We start from the raw sequence: 21,136 nt of genomic DNA, 5'->3' as shown, positions 1-21,136 counted from the left end.
AATTTTAAATTTGTCTTCTCATTTCAATTCCATTTTACATAATCTTTTATGTCTGTACAACTGAGAAATATCTACAGGCTTCTACTTTTGACCTGTTATTGTTCCTTGATTTGTAGCTCTTGTATTTCTTTATTTGGCTTGTTTCAAACCTGTTTGTACTCCGTGAAACACCTTAAAATATATTTGGCTAAGATAATTTAATTCATATGGTTAGTTGCTCTATAAATAGAGCATAAAGAGGCATTAAACATTATTGATTTTTCTTATTATAGATGTGTGAATATTATAACTTAATAAAGGGGTGATAGGAATTTATGGTTATTTTTCTTGAGGATAAGTGATTTGGAATGTTAGGGTCATATTGACTTTCCAACATCTGGTTGACATAGAAAGTCATGGTAGATACTAATAATACCGTGCAAGGAAATGGCATGCTTGATCTGCAACAGATGGAGGAAATGCTCTGTCAACTTTCTTTCATAATGTTTGCAATAGGCTCTGACCCTGGCCCTGCCCCTCCCCACCAGTAGGTGAACACTTACCTGAAGTGGATCTTTGAGTGCCCTTTTCTGTAACGATACCAGCTTTTATGTGCGACAAAGGGCCTTCCGATGATGAACTGTATCATGTAAAACATTTTGCTGTCTCCTCCCTGCAAGAAATACTTTGACAAAGAGATAAGCCATGCTTTTAGTTTTAATTTGCAGTCACGCTTCAAATGGATATCTCCAACATTCAAATACTAAATTGTTTTAAAAATAGCAATTAAATGCATTTAAGTTAACTTGCTGAACAAAAAAAGTAAGTTGGCTGGAATCTTGTTTCTCCTTCCTTCATTGGCATTCCTTTGCATTGAAATGAATGAAATAGTGAACTTGCCACTAACCAGGTACAGATGCAGCTTGGAAGATTTCCCATTTGTAACTGATTTGAAGTTGTAGGATATTAGAGTTTGCTGTTGAATTCCATGAGGATTTCAGGTTGGGAAATTAGGACTTCACATTTAGTCACGCTTGTATGGGCATTCCTGATAGTTCCAGAGGATAAAGTTAGCAAGTCTGCTCAAAACTTCGTGTTCTTCAGCAAGTTTCAGACTAATATTTGGAGATGTTAATAGGCACATTTTATTTCTCTGTATTTTTTTCTATTACATGGTTCATTGAACTGTTCACTCCCCTTCCAAGGTATGTAGTTTATAGATGCATTGCAACATTATTTGGTGCATACCAAAGGGTTTTTTACCATTTTCCTTTTGATGAAAAAAAATCTTGTCTTTTATAGCTTAATTTTATTTGCTCTTATGGATCCATCTTTTTGAAATACAGCTTCTTAATTCTTCCATTAGTTACAACATTATTTGCGTGCCAAAGGTTTATTGCTCTTGTTTTTGGAAAGATTTCTTGTCATTTTTCCATCAGCTACACCATCTTTCGTGGGACTTTTTGAAACTATGGACAATGTAACACCAGTTCATTTGTCTCTCCCGCACCAACATGAAGGGATAAAAGATTTCTCATACATTAAACAGCAAATTATTTTTCCTACAAAATATTTGTCTATACTATAGACCATCCTGGGACTGGCAGAAAGCCACTCTAAGGAGATTCTTTCCATGATATTTGACAGCACGTTGTTGGTCTTTTAACAATCTGAACTCTGAATGCTTACAGCTGTATCACTTTGAATATCTAAGAAAAAAGTAGCCCAGAGGCCATTTCCTCGGCCTTAAAATTCTCTGTAATGAGCTTGTATCTGAGATTAGTACCAGGTGAAATTTAAAGTGAAATTTAGCAGGATTTGTGGTACAGATATCTAGCATCAATTTTTAACATTTGCTAATAATTTGCATTAAACTAAAACATTATCTACTGTTACCTTACCCACTCATGTTTCAGCAGATGCATTTTCCTGCTTTTCATTTACTTCATAAAGAATGTTATGAATTCTGTCTATTTAAAAAAAATGCAATATCCAAGTTATTTACAATGACAGTTGTTTGCTGTTTGCAATCTGTTTGCTCCATCCAAAATCTTCCAGGTGTAACCAGTAGAAATTATTATTGCATTTGCACATGTGGAATCAATATCTTATCATTTTAAAGGATCATCATTGTTTCTATCTGATCATATCCTTATCAATATAACATTGCTCAAGAGAGAAACACAAAAAATCCAGTGGCTGGAATCTTGTGCAAACTGTGAGCTGCTGGAGGAAGTCGGTGGGTCAGGCAGTGTCCCTGGGTAGAAATGGTCAGTCAGTGCTTCAGTTTGAGTCCCTTTATCTGGACTTTACTCAGTGCTGCTTTTGTTTCCATTTCCCTCTTAATTTTATTGATTTCCATTATTTCTAAATGGTAACAGTTTAATGTAGAGAAGAGTGAACCCTCCTCGTTTGTATCAACTCGGATTGTTATCCACTCCTGAAAGGTCTTGCAAAGACAAGTAAATCTGGAAAGAGAATATTGCAGCTTGTGGAGTAAATATTTAAGTGTAGCGATAATGCGCTATTTTAATGGAATCAAACAAAGGATATGAGAGGGAGGAAGGTAGGAAAGCTGGAAATGAGAAGGAAATGGGCATCCTTTTAAAAATTTGAAAATGTCCCTGTTTAGAAAGAATCCAGTTGCTTGGTTGAGTGATAGCACTTGACTTGGTCTCAAGTTGTAATGTGTTCAGGTTCCTTTTTCAGACTTGAACACCAGTAACGTTGCAAAGTTTAGTGCAAAGTTAGATTAAGACCTCGTCTTAATTTAACTGAGCACCTCTGATAGTGTCACAAGAGTTTATTGATATTCCAGCCAACATTGATCCCACCAAAATGTGAAATGTCCATTTATATTTGTTGCTGGTGAGATGTTGTACACAGATTGGCTACCACATTTACCATTCCAACATCAGCAACAACTTCAAATAAAAATGGACTTTGATAGACTTTGATGACCTCTAGATGTGCAAAATGCTGCTTTTTCTTCTATTCTCGGTTTAAGTTGTCAGGACTTGGACTGAACACCAAGTTCTGCCAAAAGATCTGAATTTTGAAGGAGCAGCATTGTATTTTCAGATTTTTTTCAAACTTTATTTTCAGACATTTTTATTTCTATCCATTGGTTTGATGGCATTTTTAAAATACTTAATTTTTTATGAAAGTAAAAAATAAACAATTATAAAATTTCAATAAAAAATATATTTATATATAATATATGTATATTTATATATCATGTATAATATATGTATATTTATATATCATGTATAATATATGTATATTTATATATCATGTATAATATATGTATATTTATATATCATGTATAATATATGTATATTTATATATCATGTATAATATATGTATATTTATATATCATGTATAATATATGTATATTTATATATCATGTATAATATATGTATATTTATATATCATGTATATTATATGTATATTTATATATCATGTATATTATATGTATATTTATATATCATGTATATTATATGTATATTTATATATAAATATATATGTATATTCATATTTATATATAATATATGTATATTCATACATTATATATTGTATATGTATATTTATACATTATATACATTTTATATATTATATGTATATATTAATATATATGTATATTTTATATATGTATATATTTCAAACTTTATTTTCAGACATTTTTATTTCTATGCATTGCTTTGATGGCATTTTTTTAAATACTTAATTTTTTATGAAAATAAAAAATAAACAATTATAAAATTTCAATAAAAATATATATTTATATATCTATTTACTTTATATTTATATATATTTACATATTTTTATTTATATAAATAAAATTTTGTATAAATCAAAATAAAACCCACACACATACAAAAAGCCTAATTCTTACCCTTTGTTTTGTTTTTCAACTCTCCCCCCCCCCACCTCTTTATTAAATACCTTTCCGTACACTGTCAGAGCTCACAGTTTTAATTAACTTCAAGATTCAGGGAGAGATTACTTCTGAATTTAGCAGTTTTATTAAAGTTGGTCGCCATATTTTAAGAAATGTACTTTTTTGAATATTTTATTTGATTTTCCAAACTTAAACAATTATCAATATTATTGATGTTAATGTTGACAATATAAATATTGATTACAATTTACAATTATCAATTCTATATAAGGTTTTCTGTAAAGTTCAAGGTTTTTCTGGCCCCTTCCCTCCCTCCCTCCTCCTCCTCTCTTCCCCTCCCCCCCCCTCTTTACACCCTCCACATTTAACACTTACACTTAACCAACAATAGTTACACACAACATTCAGGACAAAGGTATGAAACATTTATCGCGGGTTTATGGGTTTGTCATGTTATGGCGGCTAGTGCTTAGGTTGTTTTCTTTTACTTGACTTTTCCTGGTTGGGATGGGATGAGCCTCCCCCCACTCAACCTTGGCCAATTGAGGGGTAAACGGGGAAGTCAGGGCAGCGAGGCGCGATGGTCCACACTATAATTGTGCTCTTATGGAATTTGGGTATGGTTGCCAAATTTTTAAGGATGTGTTATACTTTTTCCTTAAGTTGTAAGTAATTTTCTCAGGGGAACACAGCTTTGCATTTCGGTGTTCCAGTGTGTGACAGATTATATATTTTATATTGTATATAGTTATGTTTTTGAAGGAGGTAGATTGTGGGATTAGTGTAGGTCACAAAACAGATCTCATTTAAAATGCCAAAGTTCTGCTCAAGCCAGACAGTCCAGGCTCTGAGAGCCTGTGCAAAAACATTGAAGAATGCCTATAGAAACTTCACAAGTAGGTGTTAATTGGACATGCTGTGGATTATTGTTTTGAAAGAAACAGATGAACTGACTCAGAAGATTGGGTCCAGAGCTGCAATCTGTCTGAATACATTTTGCTGTTCTAAGAATGTCATATGATTTTTGAAAGCAGAGAGAAAGGAGACCAAACAGCCTTTCTCTCAGGGAGAGAGAGAGAGACAGAGAGAGAGAGAAAGAGAAAGAGAGAGAGAGAGAGAACTGGATTCTGCAAGCTGGCAGTTTGTTTAAAATCCCATTGGAAGACTGGTTGTGAGTTCAGCCTGTTGAAATAACCCATGTGGTCCATACAAGAGGAAATGGCTGGCTAGAGTGTTTCACCTGAAATAAGGGAAACAAAAAAGAACTCTGTGGTGACCTGCAAAAGAGGTTATCATTTAGAAAACCCTGATGGGGCAAATTTCTTTGACAAGACACTGAAGTGGTTGATCGCAGGGAATCCGTTTTTGTGTCCAATGAGCAACTATTCTCTATCTGAAATCAACGAGAATCTTGCTGAGAAGTAACCAATAACTTTTAAACACCAGAACTTGGTGAAAATTCATAAATGTTAAATTCTGTGCACAGTATAATAATTGCCTGACAACAGTGAACTTGGAGGAGCGAGAAGTGAGATTGGATTGTGAATCAAAGAACTTTTCTGAACTTGTACACATTACCTACATGTGTGCTTAGAATTAGGAGGAGGTTAAATTAGGCTAAGTTAATTGTAATAAGTTAAAATTTAATCCTATTTTTATGTTAAGACAAAATTTAAAAACTACTTTTGTTTAAGAAATCATTTGTCTTGGTGAATTTCTGTTGCTGCTGGGTTTTGGGGTCCTCTGGGCCCGTAACACAGCATGCTACACTCAGGCAGGAGTCGAACTTCCGTGTAATCGCAATGTAATCATTATGAATTGGATTTGAAATTTGGACAGATTCATCGTAAGTGTTATGTCTATTATGTTTCCCGTCGGGAACAGATCTGGGTCATGGGAATTCTTTACCTATGATTTTTTTTCCAGGTCTTGGCCCAGTTCCACCTAGAAAGCCCTCACCTTGATGCATGTCCAGGTTGAATGCATAAAGGTTCCTGACGCAAAGCCACATCTAAAGCATTGTTCTGATCATTCTGATTTAGATCTGTTGAATTTTTGTGGCGTCAGGTACAGCTGGTGTAGGAAATTGTATTGTACCAACCTGTACCATGCATTAATGATTGCAGTCATGCTGATCCGACACAGGTCGGACCACCACCATTCATCATTTGTTATTCCTAGGTCCAACTCCCACTTCTGCTTCGATTTGTGAAGACCTGGTTCGGAGCAAGAAATACATTGCCAAGGTGAACTTCCATCTGTTCCCTTTTCGAATCATGGTCTCTGTCACTGCACGTTGGTGGGGCTATAGTTGGACTTAATTTGTCCTGTAGAAAAGATCTTATCTGAAGGTAGCAGTGGAATGTCTTATTTCATAAATCAAACTTATTCCTAAATTATTCAAACAATATTAGCCACCACTGCTCATAATGGTCCTCTACACACCTGATGCCATTACGACACCAGGTGTACAGGATCTTGTTTTCCACTGTCAATAGTATTAATCTATTTGGAGTTGGAGGATGTTTTTGGGGACAGCCCCACTTTGATCCAACATATTGGTTAATTTTACTCCATATGGATATTATTTGTTTTAGTATATGGCTGCCTGTTTTCCCAGATAACAATTTGGCATTCCACTTATAAATGAAGTCCTCTACTACTTTCTCACCTACCACTTGTAAGTCAATTTGTGCCCAGGATTGTACACCTTCCTTTCGAAGAGTGAGGCATTGTATCTTGACTGGGCTGCCCAATAATATTTCTTGAAGTCTAGTATTCATTAGTCTGCCCAGACTGTAATCCTAGGTCAATTTATCCATAGAGACCCTGGCTACCTTTCCATTCCATAGAAATGTCCTTTCTCGCGAAATCAAATTTTGAAACAACCCCTGGGAAAACACAATGGGCAGTGTCTCAAAGAGGTATTGATGTCTTGGCAACACATAAATTTTAATACAGTTGACCCTGTCCACTAATGTTATGAGCAGGGAAATCCACCTATTTAGGTCCTCCTCAATTCTCTCAAGCAAGGGGGTATAACTTATATAAATTATTCAAGTTATTCAAATTATTGTCTATCTGATTCCTAGATACTTGATCCCATTTTGTGGCCACTTTAAATTACTATTTTCTTGATATTGACTATAATCCCCCTTAGTAAATGGCATGATTTCGCTCTCATCCCAATTGACCTTGTACCCAGAGATCTCCCCATAGTCCTCCAGAGTAGAGCATAGCTTGGACAATGAGTTTGTTGTGTTTGTCAGATATACAAGTAAGTCGTTGGCAAATAAATTGATTTTCTTCCTGGCCTAGTCTAAAACCCTTGATGTCTGGATCCTGCCAAATGGCTTTGGCCAGTGGCTCCATGGCTAGTACAAACAGAGCTGAAGATGGTGGGCACCCTTGTCTACTTGAACTTGTCAGTGGGAAAGCTGGAAAAATGTGTCCATTAGTTACAACTTTAGCCTTGGGCGTATGGTACTGAGCCTATAAAAGTTGCCCCTAGCCCCAACTTTTCCTGCAATTTGAATAGAAAAACCCATTCCAATCTTTCAAATGCCTTTTTCACATCCAGGGCCACAGCTAAACCCCTCTCGTTTCTGGTTTGTGACAGATGCTGTCCACTGCCTATCTTTTTTGCACAAAGCCCGCTTGGTCTTTATTTATGAGTTTTGGCAAATGTTTCACCACTCTATTTGCCAAGGCTTTGGAAGTATCTTATAATCTGTGTTTAGCAGTGAAATGGGTCTATAAGAGGATGGCATTAGCTTATCTTTGTCATTTTTAGGGATTGTCCTAATGATTGCTGCCAAAAATATTCCGGGAGACTATGGGTCTAAATTGCTTGGTCTACCACCTCCATATAGAGAGGCATCAATAAATCCTTAAATTCTTTTAAAAAAAAACTCAGGTGGAAACCCATCCTCCCCTGGAGACCTGTTAGTCTACAGTGAATTCAATGGTTTTCCTATCTCCTCTTCTGTGAATGGAAGATCCATTGCTTCCTTTTCTTCTGGGTCTAAATCTGGTAACTCTAATTTGGACAGGAACTTGCTGGCTTTATCGGATCCCCTTGTCAATTCAGATTTATATAAAACCTCATAGAATTCCCTGAAGATCTCATTAATTTCTTTTGGCTTCTGTGAGATCCTGCCATTCCTAGTTTGTATCTCATTGATCGTCCTTGAGGCATATTTTGTTCTCAGCTTTGTGGGCTCTCTCCCCCAATTCATAGTAGTTTTGTTTCAACCGCTTAATGGTCTTTTCCATACTCTGTTTGAAGTGTATTGTTTTTCAATTTTTTATTTGTTAGAGCCCTGTAATGATCCTTGGAACCCGATTTTTGGAAGTCCTCTTCTAGTCGTGTAATTTCCTGTTCCAATTCATCCACCTCCCTCATTTATTTTTTACTGTTTGGTGTATCCAATTATTTGGCCTCTCAGATATGCTTTGAGGGTATCCCATAGGAGAAATTTATCTGGAGTAGAGGTATAGTTGCTCTCGCAGAACATATCAAACTGCGCTCTTACAAAGCTCTGGCTTTTTCAGCAGTAACACCATTGAAACACCATCTATATATTGTCTCCTGCTTAAGTGGCATTTCTATTGTTAGTATCAGGGGTGAGTGGCCTGAGATAAATCTTGCTATGTGTACTTGGCCTCCATGATCCTACACTCTAAGTGAACTGAAGCCAGGAAAAAAAACAATCTATCTACAGTACGAGTCACGTTTTGAGTAGAAGGAATAGTCCCTCTCCCTTGGATGTTTCTGCCTGCATACAACTATCAAATTCAGCTCCTTCATACAGTCAATGGTAGCCCTCACTGCCATTGTTTTAATTATTTTCTTTGTTGACTTATCGAGGACAGGATCTAGACAAAAATTAAAATCACCCTGACCAAGATGTTCTCCTTTCTTTTGCCAATCTCAGGAAAGCGTCCTGTATAAACTTTTCGTCATCAATAAAATAAATAAATTTTAAAAAAGAAAAAAATTGGGGTCATACACATTTACTAAGGTCCAGGATTCTGAATATATCTGACAGTGCAACACTACAAATCTTTCTGTTCTATCTGTAATCACATTCTGCACTCTCACTGGAACACTCTTCCCTATCAGAATTGCCACCCCCCCTTGCCTTTGTGCCAAACAAGAAGGCTATTACCTGGCCCACCCATCCCCTTTTTAGTTGTTGGTGCTCTTGCTCTGTTAAATGTGTTTCTTGGAGAAAGGCCAGATACATTTTTTTTAAATGTATGCCAAGACTCTTCCTCTTCACCAATCCATTTAAGCCATTAATATTAAAACTAACATACTTTATATTTTAGCCATTGCTCCAGAGACTCTCAGAACTGTGTTTTCCCCCATACCTCCACCGCCCCATATCTATCATTCATCCAACTTTTTTCCTTCAGCAGTCCACCAGGCTCGTGACAAACCCTGGAAATATAGAACAAGATCAAAAACAACCCAAGCAAAATGGACAGATAAAAGAAAAAATAAAAGCAAAAACAATCCTTAATACTGCAACAAACCCCAACCCCTTGCCATATTCCCTTCTCCTATTCCCCCTCATCCCTCCCCCCTACCCCAGCGATCGTTTCTCCCATGCCATCGCCATTTCCCTCTATTTGACCTCTGTGATCCACACCTCTCCCTTTCATCTTCCTCTCCTATCACTACCACAGAGTTCTCCAAGGTCCCTATTTTTCCCCCTTCTTGTTTCACATGCATTTTCATAAACCAAATATTTACACCAAAATGGCTGCTTACATTGTCATACATTAATCTCCATTTTTACTTTTGCTTTTCTTTCTCACCCCCCACCCCCTCCCTCCCGAATGCCAGTAATTCCTTGGCTCTGCCAAAAACTTCCTTTGCCTTCCTGGCAGTACCACTTTCAAGGTGGCTAGATATCTCAAGACACATTGATATCTTTTTGGTTTTACCAGCTGTTTGACTAGTTCAAACTCTTTTCTGCACTTAAAAAGTGCTGCGTAAATATCAGGGTAGACGAACATTTTATACCCCTCTGTTTCCATCAGCCTCCCCTCCTCCTTGCACTGGCTGCCACTGCTCCAAATTTTTTTTTCCCTGTCCTGAACGGGGTTTCTTCCTGGGGCCTGTGCCCTCTCCACCTCCACCCTTTCTCCCAATATATTTTTGCCCATCACTTCAAGGATTCAGATCTGAAAGAAATTCGCAGCATTTTTCCCCTTCTGTCATTCTTCCCGTTAGACCTTAGAGGGCTCCCTGTATTGTGTCCAATTTTTTTTTGCCATGTCCTGGGCTCTTTTGCCTTCTGCTTGAAACAGTCTATCTTCCATGAGGTCCAAGGCCTCTAACAGATCCTGCAAGGAGGGCTCCAAACCTTCCTTCTCCCTTTGCTTCACTAGCAAGTCTTTTCCAGGCCTTCCAGCCTTGTACCACTTCCCTCCATTGATACCACTGTCACCTCTGTCATCGTTGCAGTCCCCATCCTCATTGCTCTTATCACTGATGCTCCTCCCAACACTGGACCTTCTTGAGGTCACTGCCTCCTGACTAGACTCCTCTCCCACACTTCCTGGCCACTCTGCCCCACCACCGCTGCTCTCACCAACTGTTGTATGAGTGTTGAGCTTGGCACAAAAGCACCCTCAATGCAGGAGTGGGGTCCAGAGCACCACCTCTCCCCAAGACATTTCACAGGGCTCCTTCCATTGGTTTGCCAGTCCCTGGTAGTGTTACCTCCTTGGCCCTGGTTCTCCTGCAGGTCTGGTTCCATGGGCTGCACTCGCTGGGTGACGACTTCCACAGCAGGCCTCAAAGCGGCCCTGCCATTTTCTCCACCATGAGGCCCCTCAACTTGGTCTCCTGGCTTCGGACCCAATTCTTTGCTGTTCTTGTAGTTTTATTTTTCTTTGTCATTCTGTTATTCTTGGTGTTTCTACGTCACCAATAAGTATTTTAGTTATTTTGTTTTTTTTTGTTTTATTTTCATGTAGATCTAGGATCTCCAGGGTTCTGCCTCCTTTCACTCCCCTTGCATCACATGACCTCAGAAATGTATCCTACTTGTTCCTTCAATTGTCTTTTTTTTCCATTGGTATACAATTATCCATCTCTGGTATCTACCTCGCCAAGGTACTGGAGAGTCTTACTTCCTCATGATTGCAATACTGTTAATGCAATTTTAACAAATAAAATTTGAAAATCTGTAAGATCATTAATTATGTCATAAAATTGCCTAACAAATAAAGTTCTGGATCACCTGGCAAGGTCACCCTTGTAATTCTTGTTAGTACTTCAGAAATTTCTTGCCAAAAAGGTTTAACCTTCACATGTGACCAAGTTGAATGAAATAATGTTCCTTTATTTCACACATGAAATACAATTCTGTTATTTCTGGCTTAGATTTGTGCAACTTCTATAGAGTGAGAGCAGATTTGAAAAAAAATTATATTGAACCAACCCATATCTCGCATTAATTATTGAAGTTACACTATCCACACAACCATTCAGACCAGGATTGTTCTGATCTTGCAACACCTAAGTTGGACTCCCACCTTCCCTTGATCTCTGCAGACCGGGTTCAGCATTTTCTAACTGAAGAGCAAAATACATTCTGGTAATAAATTTTGGCATATTACCCATCCAAATCGTTCGTTCCATTTCACCAATTCCTGGAGGAGTTAATGCCTGTCCCCATCATTCCCTCAAGAAAGCTTTCAGTTGAAGAAAACATAGAAATGTTCTATTAGATATGTCATAGGTCTGTCTCATTTGTTCAAATTACATCAAAATACCTTCTTTATAGCTGTCTGCTATACAGCGTATACCCTTTTGTAACCAAATGTTTTAGAATTCTGTTACCCATATTCATAGAGAACAATACATTATTGCATAATGAAGCTTTTAGTGAAATACCCACTTTTTTTCTGATACATTCATTAATTTCCTGCCATATTTTCACCATATGTACAAAGATAGGGTTATTTGTCTTCCTTTTTGCTCCATTTATAATTATTTGAATTCCTTTAAAAAATGCTAAGAATCTTGTGCAGCCAGTTAATATTTTTTAAAGTCTGGAAGTCTCAGCCCTCCTAATTTATAATCCCAGATTAGTTTTTCTAGCACAATTCAGGGCACTTTATTGTTTCATAGCAATTCTCTTATTTGATTGTTTAGCAAATTGAAAAAATTCTTAGGTAATACTATAGGTATACTATTGGAACAAGTATTGAAGTCTTGGCATCACTTTCATTTTTGCATAACTCAGTCTTCATATTAGTGTTATCACCAAATCCTTCCATTTTTGTAAGTCCTGTTCTATTTTACTTAGCAGAGGAACATAATTAAGCTTGTACAGATTTTGTAAATTGTTGTCTGTTACTACTCCAAAATATTTAATCCTATCTGATTTCTATTTAAACCTACTGCCTCGTTTATATCTTTCATAATCGTGGTTTGTTAAGAGCATTATTTCACTTTGCTCCATATTAACCTTATAACCAGGCTCTGTACCATATTTTCTGAGAGTCTCCAGTAACTTTTCCAAGGACCCTTCTGGTACTGTCATAATAATACATCATGCACAAATAAACTAATTTTATGTCCATCTTGTCTGACCATGAAGCCCTTATTCTCAGTCAGAGGTTCAATTGCTGTTATGAACAATGCTGGAGACAGAGGACATCCTTGCCTACTCTATCTATTCAAAGGGAATACTGTTGACATTTGACTATTCGTAATTATCTTTGCCTGTGGACTGCGATTATAATGCCTTAATCCAATTAATAAATACCCTTCCTATACCAAATTTCTCCAATGTTTTAAACAAAAACAGCCATTCTAATCAGTCAAATGCCTTTTCTACATCCAGAAAAACGGTTATACTTGGATTGCACCCTGATTTTTCCATGTATATTATGTTAATCAGTCTGGCTAGATTATTTGCTGAATGTCTACCCTTTACAAATCGTACCAGGTTTGGATGTATTAATTTCATCAGATGTTTCCCCAGCCTATTGGCTACAATTCTGTAGTCAGCATTAAGAAGAGAAATTGGCCTATATGACAATGTTTTTAATGGATCTCCATTCTTTTTGGGTAATAGCATAATTATTACCATTAGCATAATTATTACCATTGGAAAAGATTCTGGAAGTGTCTGTGTCTCCACCACTCAATCCAATACATCCATCAATAATGGCATTAACATATCTTTAAGTTCTTTATAGAATTCGGGTGGAAACCCTGAGACTTGTTAGCCTGCAACGTACTCAATGCTTTCTCAATCTCTTCCCTTGTAAAAGTAGCATCCAAGTCATTTCCATCCAAACGAGGAAGTTCAACTCATTCTAAGAATTCATGCATTTCCGATTAATAAAGATCAGTGTAGTATTGCTGAAAGGCATCATTTATTTCTTTCTGATTATATGTAACTACATAGGCATCTTTCTGTATTGCATTTATCATCTTTGCTGACTCTCCCACCTTTAATTGCCATGCCATCATCTTCTGAGCCCGTTTCCCCAGTTCATAATATTTGTCTCGATTTAAGTATTGCTTTTTTACTACTCTGTATTTTTGAGATATAATTATTTTGTTTTTCATTATTCTATATTTATTTTGTTCACCTCTTCTCTGATAATCTTTTTCTAGTTCTAATCTCTCTTTCCAAATTACTTAATTCTGCGTTATGTTCCCTCTTCATATTTTTGTAAGTGAAATAATCTGATCTTTCAAAAAGCCTTAATTGTATCCCATATTAAAAAGATGTTATCTGTTGATCCCAAATTTGTTTCACAAAAGATTTCTATTTGTTGCCTAATAAATTGTTTAAAATCCTCCCAATTTAAAATCGAGGTTCAAACACCATCTGTAAACACCTTCAATAGCCAGACTATTGAAGTAGTCAACATAAGTGGTGACTTATCAGAAATTAGCCTCGATAAATATTCTGACCTCATCACCCAACCTTTTAGGCCAGCCATCAGTAAAAATAAATCGATTCTTGTATATGAATCGTGTAACCTTGAGTAGAAAGAATAGTCTCTCTCCGTTGGGTTAAGCTACCTCCAAATAGCAATCAAATTTAGATTCTTCATATAAGATAATGTTATTTTAGCAGCCTTAGCCCTAGTTATGGTTCTTACAGATTTATCCAATATCAGATCCAGATAGAAATTAATATCTTTTCCTTTCAAAATATTCTGTCTCCCCTCAGCAGCTTTCAAAAATATAACCTTCATAAAGGTTTCATCATTGTAGTTTGGTGCATAAATATTCAAAAACGTACATGATTCTGAGAAAATCTTACAATTTACCATCAGATATCTGCCCGCTTGGTCCTTTGATATATTCTCTACAATAACTGGAACATTTTTATTTATTAAAATCACAACCCCTCTTGCTTTAGAATTGAACAACGAAGAGAAAATCTGCCCCACCCACCCTCTTTTTAACTTGTCAACTATAAAAAGAACACATCTGCCTTTAACTTTTTCAAGTGAATCAAAGCCTACTTCCTCTTGATTTATCTGTTTAAACCATTAATGTTAAAACTTATAAACTTTAATGTCTTATCCATATTGATTTACTGACAAATATTGCACAGTGATACAGTCACAATTGTGATGGAATATTTGGAGATGTTTTTGGGAGATAAATTGGTAAAATTAGAATAAGTTACATACACACACTTTAAAACAGATCTTATTTGAAATACTGAAGAATTCATATTCAGTGACTTTACAGAAACTATGGAGAATGGTATTGTTACAGAGTTCAGAGGACCCCAAAAACTAGCAGCAATAGATATGCACCACAACACAGGGTTACTTAAACAAAAGTAGTTTTTGATTATAATTGAACAAGAAAGCAGAATTAAACTTTAACTTATTACTTAATCTACTTAATTAACCTACCTAACCTACTTAATCCCTCTCTAATACTAAATGCAGGTGTGTGTAATGTATATTTAAGATTAGAAAAGTTGTGTGGATCACAGCCCAATCTCACTGGTTGCAGGCAATTCGTGTACTGTGCACAGAATTTAGCATTAACAAAGTTCACCAGTCTTTGGTGCTTAACAGGCAAATGGTTACCACTCAGGAGGGTTCTCACTGGTTTTCAGAAAGAGATTCCTTTGCCAGGACATCCACAACTGATTCCTTCTAAATCAGTCTTGCTGACGAAACTTGCTCACTTCAGGGTTCTCCAGGTGATCCTCTTTTTTTCAGTTCACCTTTCAGACCACCAGCCTTCTCCTTTGACCAGGCAGCCTTCCAAAGTTTGCCAGCTTGTCCCTCTGGAACTGATTTCTGTGACTCCTTCTCTCTCTGTTTCACACCCTCCCTCTCTGAGAGCAAAATTGTTCAGGCCTACCTGCAAAGATCACCTGCTCTCCCAGCAAGTTGCTGAATGTTGCTACTTTGTGCTCCTCTGCAAAAAGCATTCTGCAAAACTTCTGTTTTAAAATGTATGTGTGCGCAAGCTGCTCTAACAATTCCTCCAAAGCCACATATGGACTGTATGCACATTTCAGAAGTAGGGGTTAATAGAAATGATGTCATGAAATGAATAGGCTATTGTCTTGGAAGAGCCAGATTGTCTATGTTGGACCTTTTTGCAAGGCTTTTGACCTCTCTGCAAAGTGCTCACTCAGAGGCCATTGAGAGGTTTGTTTACCTAAAACAACAGATGGGAGAAGATGACTAACTCTTATTGTTTGCTGGAGAAGGTTGGGGGTTTTGAGAGAGAGAAGGACATGCTGCTGGCAGTTTTGAATCTCAGAAAGTGAGAGAGACAGAAAACTGTAACAAACCAGGAGAAGCTTGTTGGAACTGAAACAGAAGATCCAGAGTGGCGGATGGCTGGAAGTGCTATCATCTGTCTGATGTTTCTCTTGGAATAAGTGGAACAGTAAGGAACTCTGTGATTGCCTGAAAGAAAGAAGTTATCATCTGGAGAACCCTGATGGGGCAAGTTTCATCAGCAAGACATTGAGGTGACTAATTGTGGTACCTCAGTTGTGTAAATCCTGTATCTACACATCTCTCTCTGAAAATCTACAAGAACCTTCCTGAGCAGTAAACATTTACCTTTTGAGCACCAAAGCCTGGTGAACTTTATACATGTTAAATTCTGTGCACAGTATAAGAATTGCCTGCAACCAGAGAACTTGGAAGAATGAGAAGTGAGATTGAACTGTGAACCAAATAACTTTTCTTAAATGTATACATATATTACATACACGTGCGCTTAGAATTAGAAGGGGGTTAACTTGAGTTAGTTAAGTTAATAGTGATAAGTTAAAGTTTGATTCTGTTTTCATGTTTAAAGATAATTAAAAACAACTTTTGTTTAAGTAATCATTTGTCATAGTGAATATCTATTGCTGCTAGGTTTTGGGGTCCTTTGTGCTCGTAACATAGTAAATAATTAAACGATATAGTGATCTCTTCCCTTTTGAAATAAATGATAAATCCTGGAAGCCAGCGGCATCCTCCAAGGATGAAGAAGAAGAACTCCACCCTAAAGTGCCATCTTTAAAACAAACTTCCCTCCTGACACAATTACCCCCCCTTAGACCAGAGCCTACACCCTGATTTTACTTTATTCAACATTTCCCTGAGCTCTCCGTGAAGTATCATTAAGAAATATTAACATTACCTAATAAATATCAGATGACTGAAAAAAATCTTTACTTAATCCACAAAAGTACAATTTTCTTAAAGTTGTTTTCCAAAGTCATTTTTCTTCTTAAAGTCCATGAAAAAATTCTCTGCCTTTTTCTTTGTCTTGAAAAACCGCCGGTTGCCTTCCGACACCTCCATCCGTAAAATCACCGAGTAAACCATAGAGGACCTAAGATTCTTTGCCTGGAGCTGCTGCTTGACTTCATGTAATTTTTTCTTTTCTGTATGATCTCTGGGCTGAAATCTTGGAAAAACGTGACCTCTTGTCCATCCCATTTCAGTGGGGCATTATTTGTTTAGAGTACTCAGATGCTGCTCTTAAAATCGCTTCCTGATCCCTGAAGCTCAACAGCCTCACAAGGACTGGTCTAGGGTGAGTATCCTCTTTTCTTCTAGGTCCGAAAGTTCGATGGGCTCTCAATCCGTAGTTGTCTGCCGAGTGACCCAGCACAAAGTACTTCAGCAATACTAGATTAAAAGAATTTAACCACATCTCTTCCTTCTGCACCATCTTTTAAACCAATTATTCATACGATATTTTGTCTGCTAAAGTTTTCCATATGATCGATCTTATCAAGGAGCATTTATTTATCAATCACCCATTGTTTTGTTTGGTCATCCAATTTCTTTTCGTGCTTTCCTAAGTCTCAGCACTGCATTCATTCCATTAAATTTGTAATTGATTCACCCAAGATCGAGCCCGCTAAATCTTTCATCACTCCTTCAACTTTTGCAAACCGTGTTCCTTAGGCTTCTAACTCTGATAGGATTGCCTGCAATTCTTGAGCAGAAGCTCCTGAAGTTGAAGAACTTGAGGCAGCTCACTTTGGACTATCAATCTATGTCACAGGCAAACTCAGAGCTTCTTCTGACTTTGGTTTAAATTTTTTTTCAGTCATCTTTGTTCAGATGATAACTTTTGTAAAAGAAAAACTCAAAAGTACTTTTGAGCTGTCTTTTATGGAGAGCTCAGCCAAAGCTCAGTCTCGTCTCATCTCATGGCCACACCCAGCATTGATGGTGTTATAATATTAAAAAAAACTCTGCTACACCAATGTATGCATGAATTTGGCATTATTTTGTTTCTTGTTTTGTAGAACACAATTTTTGGAAATGATAATGGTATATCATTTTTGATTGACATTGTTTTCTATTTTGTGTTAGATTCACAGGAATAAAAACAAGTGGAAATTCTACCTTAAGGATGGAATAATGACCTACAATGGGAGAGATTATGTGTTCTCTAAAGCTGTTGGGGATGCAGAATGGTAGGAGTGAGAACATTTAATTAAGCAACAATGCATCCATTGTGGGAGACCTTTACAAATGATTTGAATAGTTTGATAGCTTTTCACTTCCTATTTCCATCATTTAATTTGTGAAAAATGTTGTAAAGGTTATTCATTGATTTGATTGATATTTCACATACTTACGGTAAAATTGATTGGGACCTGCTATGATGCAAGTTCTTTAAAAAAAAAGTCAATTAATGAGATAATAATAATGAAAGGTTAAAAATACATGTATTTGAGTGTTAGAAATATGTTAATTATTTTGTGGAGTATAATTGTATAAATAGAAGTAAATTAGTACTATGCAAAAATTTGCATCTTGGGGAATAAAATATGGTCTAAATTCAGGGATAATTTTTTGAGTATGTAGTTATTAACCCATTTCAATCTGAAAAAAGGAATTTGTAACTTTATAAATGGGATATATCCTTTCGATGAGCGTTCTCTCGCATAAAATGGAACACTGGCACTATCCTTCATTAGTTTAAAATGTTTATTTCCTGTCAGGGTGCTCCCATTAGGATAGATCTATTGTGTTCTGTAGAAGCACCATGAAGACAATTTTCCTCTTGCTATAAATCCAGAATTGATCATTTTTTCTATGCAGATTACTGTATTGGCAGGCATTCTAATGATCACCAAGTTGAATCAAACATCTGAATCTAACATGCAGATCTTTATTGAGTCATTTGTGTAATATTATACTGAAAATTTTACAATTTTGAAATTGTATAACTTTTTCTGTTTGTCTCTCCTAACCTATCCTCTTGTTTTATTGCCCATTTAGCTAGAAGGCCATATTAGGGTGGTAGTTCCAAAGAAGCAGGAATCTCTACTTTTACATGTTTTTGTTAAAGGACATAGGTCTAATTTCTCACAAGTTTGGCATCAATTGATATTTGCTGATGTTAGGTAGTTGATTGAGTATGGACTTTGATGGCAGTATTCATGCTTACTTTTCCATCGCTGATTGACCTAATAGTAAATACAATTCTGTTTCTGTAGTTCTCCATCTGTTTTTCCAGGACTGGAGATATTTGGATTATAAAACGATTAGCGTATTTGGGTTTTTCCTTTTGTTTTAAAAGTGGTAATCTAATTTTGAATAATGACATGTTTTAGCCTAGCGGTTAAAGCAATGTTATTATTGTGCCAGAGGCCCAAGTTCTAATCTGGTGCCATCTTTAAAGAGTTTGTCCATTCTCCCTTCTGTGTGTTTCCTCTAAGTCCTCCAGTTTTGTCCCCTCCTACAAAACATATGGGGTTGATAGGTTAATTGGGGGTAATTGGGCTGCATGGATTTTGTGGGTGAGAAGTGCTTTCTACCATGAAGTATTGTTAAAATTAAAACATTTAAAGTGTCATTGGAGTTGTGATGCATGTTAACTGTTTGCCATGTCACCATGGTTTGCTTTTTGCTCCAAAATAATTATTAATGCAATGATCGTTTGGGTTTTGCTTCATTTGCTAATAATCATTTGTAAATCAGTCCTTAAGAAATGGTTAAAAAAAATTATATTTGTGTCCTATATTAGTGAAAGAAATATTCAAAAACAAAATAAAAACTGGAACTTTCTTGACTTGACGTGAGGCATTGGTTATGCTTAAATCTGTGAAAAATCAAATGATTGGAAGATAATACAGACAAATGAGTGGCTGAGGCAGGGTTTCAAGTTCTTGGATCATTGGAACTTTTTCTGAGGAAGGTGTGACCTGTACAAGTGGGACACGTTACACCTAAACTGCAGAGGAACCAATATTTTGGCAGGGGTATTTGCTAATGCTTTTAGGGGTGGTTTAAACTAGATTCCCAGGGTGGTGGAAACCCAAGTGAAGAGGCAGAGGAAGGGGTGGTTAGGCAAAAGTGGGGGCAGCTGGTAGAGAGTTTGTTTGGAAGGACAGTCAGACAGGGCAAAATTGCAGCCAGTGGGATGAGTTGCAATGCAACAAGGACAGAGTCAAAAAAAGGACTGAAGGTTTTATATTTAAATGTATGCAGCAGAAGAAATAAAGTCGATAACATTATTGTAAAGCTATAGATAGCAGGAAAAATGTTATGGCCATCATGGAGTTGTTGCTAAAGGTTGGATATCATTAGGAGCCGAAAGTCCAAGGATACACAGTATATTGGAAGGATAGGCAGGTAAGCAGAAGGGGTGCATGGCTCTGTTGGTAAGAAATGACATGAACTCATTAAAAAGAGATGATATAGAATTAGAAGATGTAGAATCATTGTGGGTTGAGTAAAGGGTAAAAGGATACGGTTGGCAGTTGTATACAGACCTCCAAGCAGTAGCTGGACTGTGAGCAAAGATATTACAACAGTAAATAGAAAAGGCTTGTCAGAAGGGCAAGTCATTTTGACATGATTGGAAAATCAGTTTAGGATTGGATCTCCAGAGAGAGATTTTGTAGAAAGCCTACAAAAGCCAAAGGTGGCTTTTAAGAGGAGCTTGTTGATAAGCCCATTAGAGGATCAGATGTACTCGATTGGGTGTTGTGTAATGCACCAGAAGTGATTGGAAAGCTTAGAGTAAATGAATTATTAGGGGGCAGTGATCACAAAATGATTGAGTTCAATTTGAAATTTAACTAGGAGAAACTAAAGTCGGATGCATTAGTATTTCAGTGAAGTAAAAAGAGTTACAATGGCATGAGAGAGGAATTGGCCAAAGTGAATTGGAAGGGGGCACCAGCAGGGAGGACGGCTAAGTAGCAATGGATGGAGTTTCTACGAGAAATGAGGAAGGTCCAAATAGATGCATACTGTACCAAAAAAGAGGAAATGTTCAAATGAAAAAAAAGTCACAACTGTGGGCTGACAAGGGAAGTCAAACCCAAATCAAAGCAAAAGAGGGCAAATGAGGAAGCAAAAATTAGTGGAAAGATACATGATTGGACAGTTTTTTTTAAAACTTGCCGAAGGCAAAGAGAAACCCCTGTATAGAGGGGAAAGGCGAAGTATGAAAGTGGGATAGAAAATAATATCAAAGATATAAAAAGCTTCTTCAAATTAAAAAGTAAAAGAGAGGTGAAAGTAGATGTAGGACTACTAGAAAAGGATGCTGGAGAAATAATAATGGGAGATGAGGAGATGGCAGAGGAACGAAATAAGTATTATGCATCAGTTTCACTGTGGAAGACATTAGTAGCGTACTGAATGTCCAAGGATATCAGGGATGGGAAGTGAGTGCAGTTACTATTACAAAGAGAAGATGCTCAGAAAGTTGAATTGTCTAATGATAGATAAATCCTCAGAAGAGATGGATTGCAC

The 21,136-nt window shown here is 36.7% G+C and overlaps 1 protein-coding gene across 1 annotated transcript in view; it reads left to right on the top strand.

The window, feature by feature from the left end:
• Positions 1-19,442, top strand: part of LOC138760442 (stonin-1-like) — a 182,877-nt gene extending 163,435 nt beyond the window's left edge. The window contains exon 12 of the mRNA XM_069931028.1: positions 17,735-19,442. Within this exon, the coding sequence (XP_069787129.1) occupies positions 17,735-17,842 (108 nt within the window). The 3' untranslated portion in view covers positions 17,843-19,442. The remainder of the gene's footprint in view (positions 1-17,734) is intronic.
• The last annotated feature ends 1,694 nt before the right edge of the window (positions 19,443-21,136 follow it).

Source organism: Narcine bancroftii, chromosome 4 (genome assembly GCF_036971445.1).
Source record: "Narcine bancroftii isolate sNarBan1 chromosome 4, sNarBan1.hap1, whole genome shotgun sequence".
Classification (NCBI taxonomy): domain Eukaryota; kingdom Metazoa; phylum Chordata; class Chondrichthyes; order Torpediniformes; family Narcinidae; genus Narcine; species Narcine bancroftii.
The sequence above is the reverse complement of the archived record's forward strand: the minus strand, read 5'-3'. Positions and strand labels throughout refer to the sequence as shown.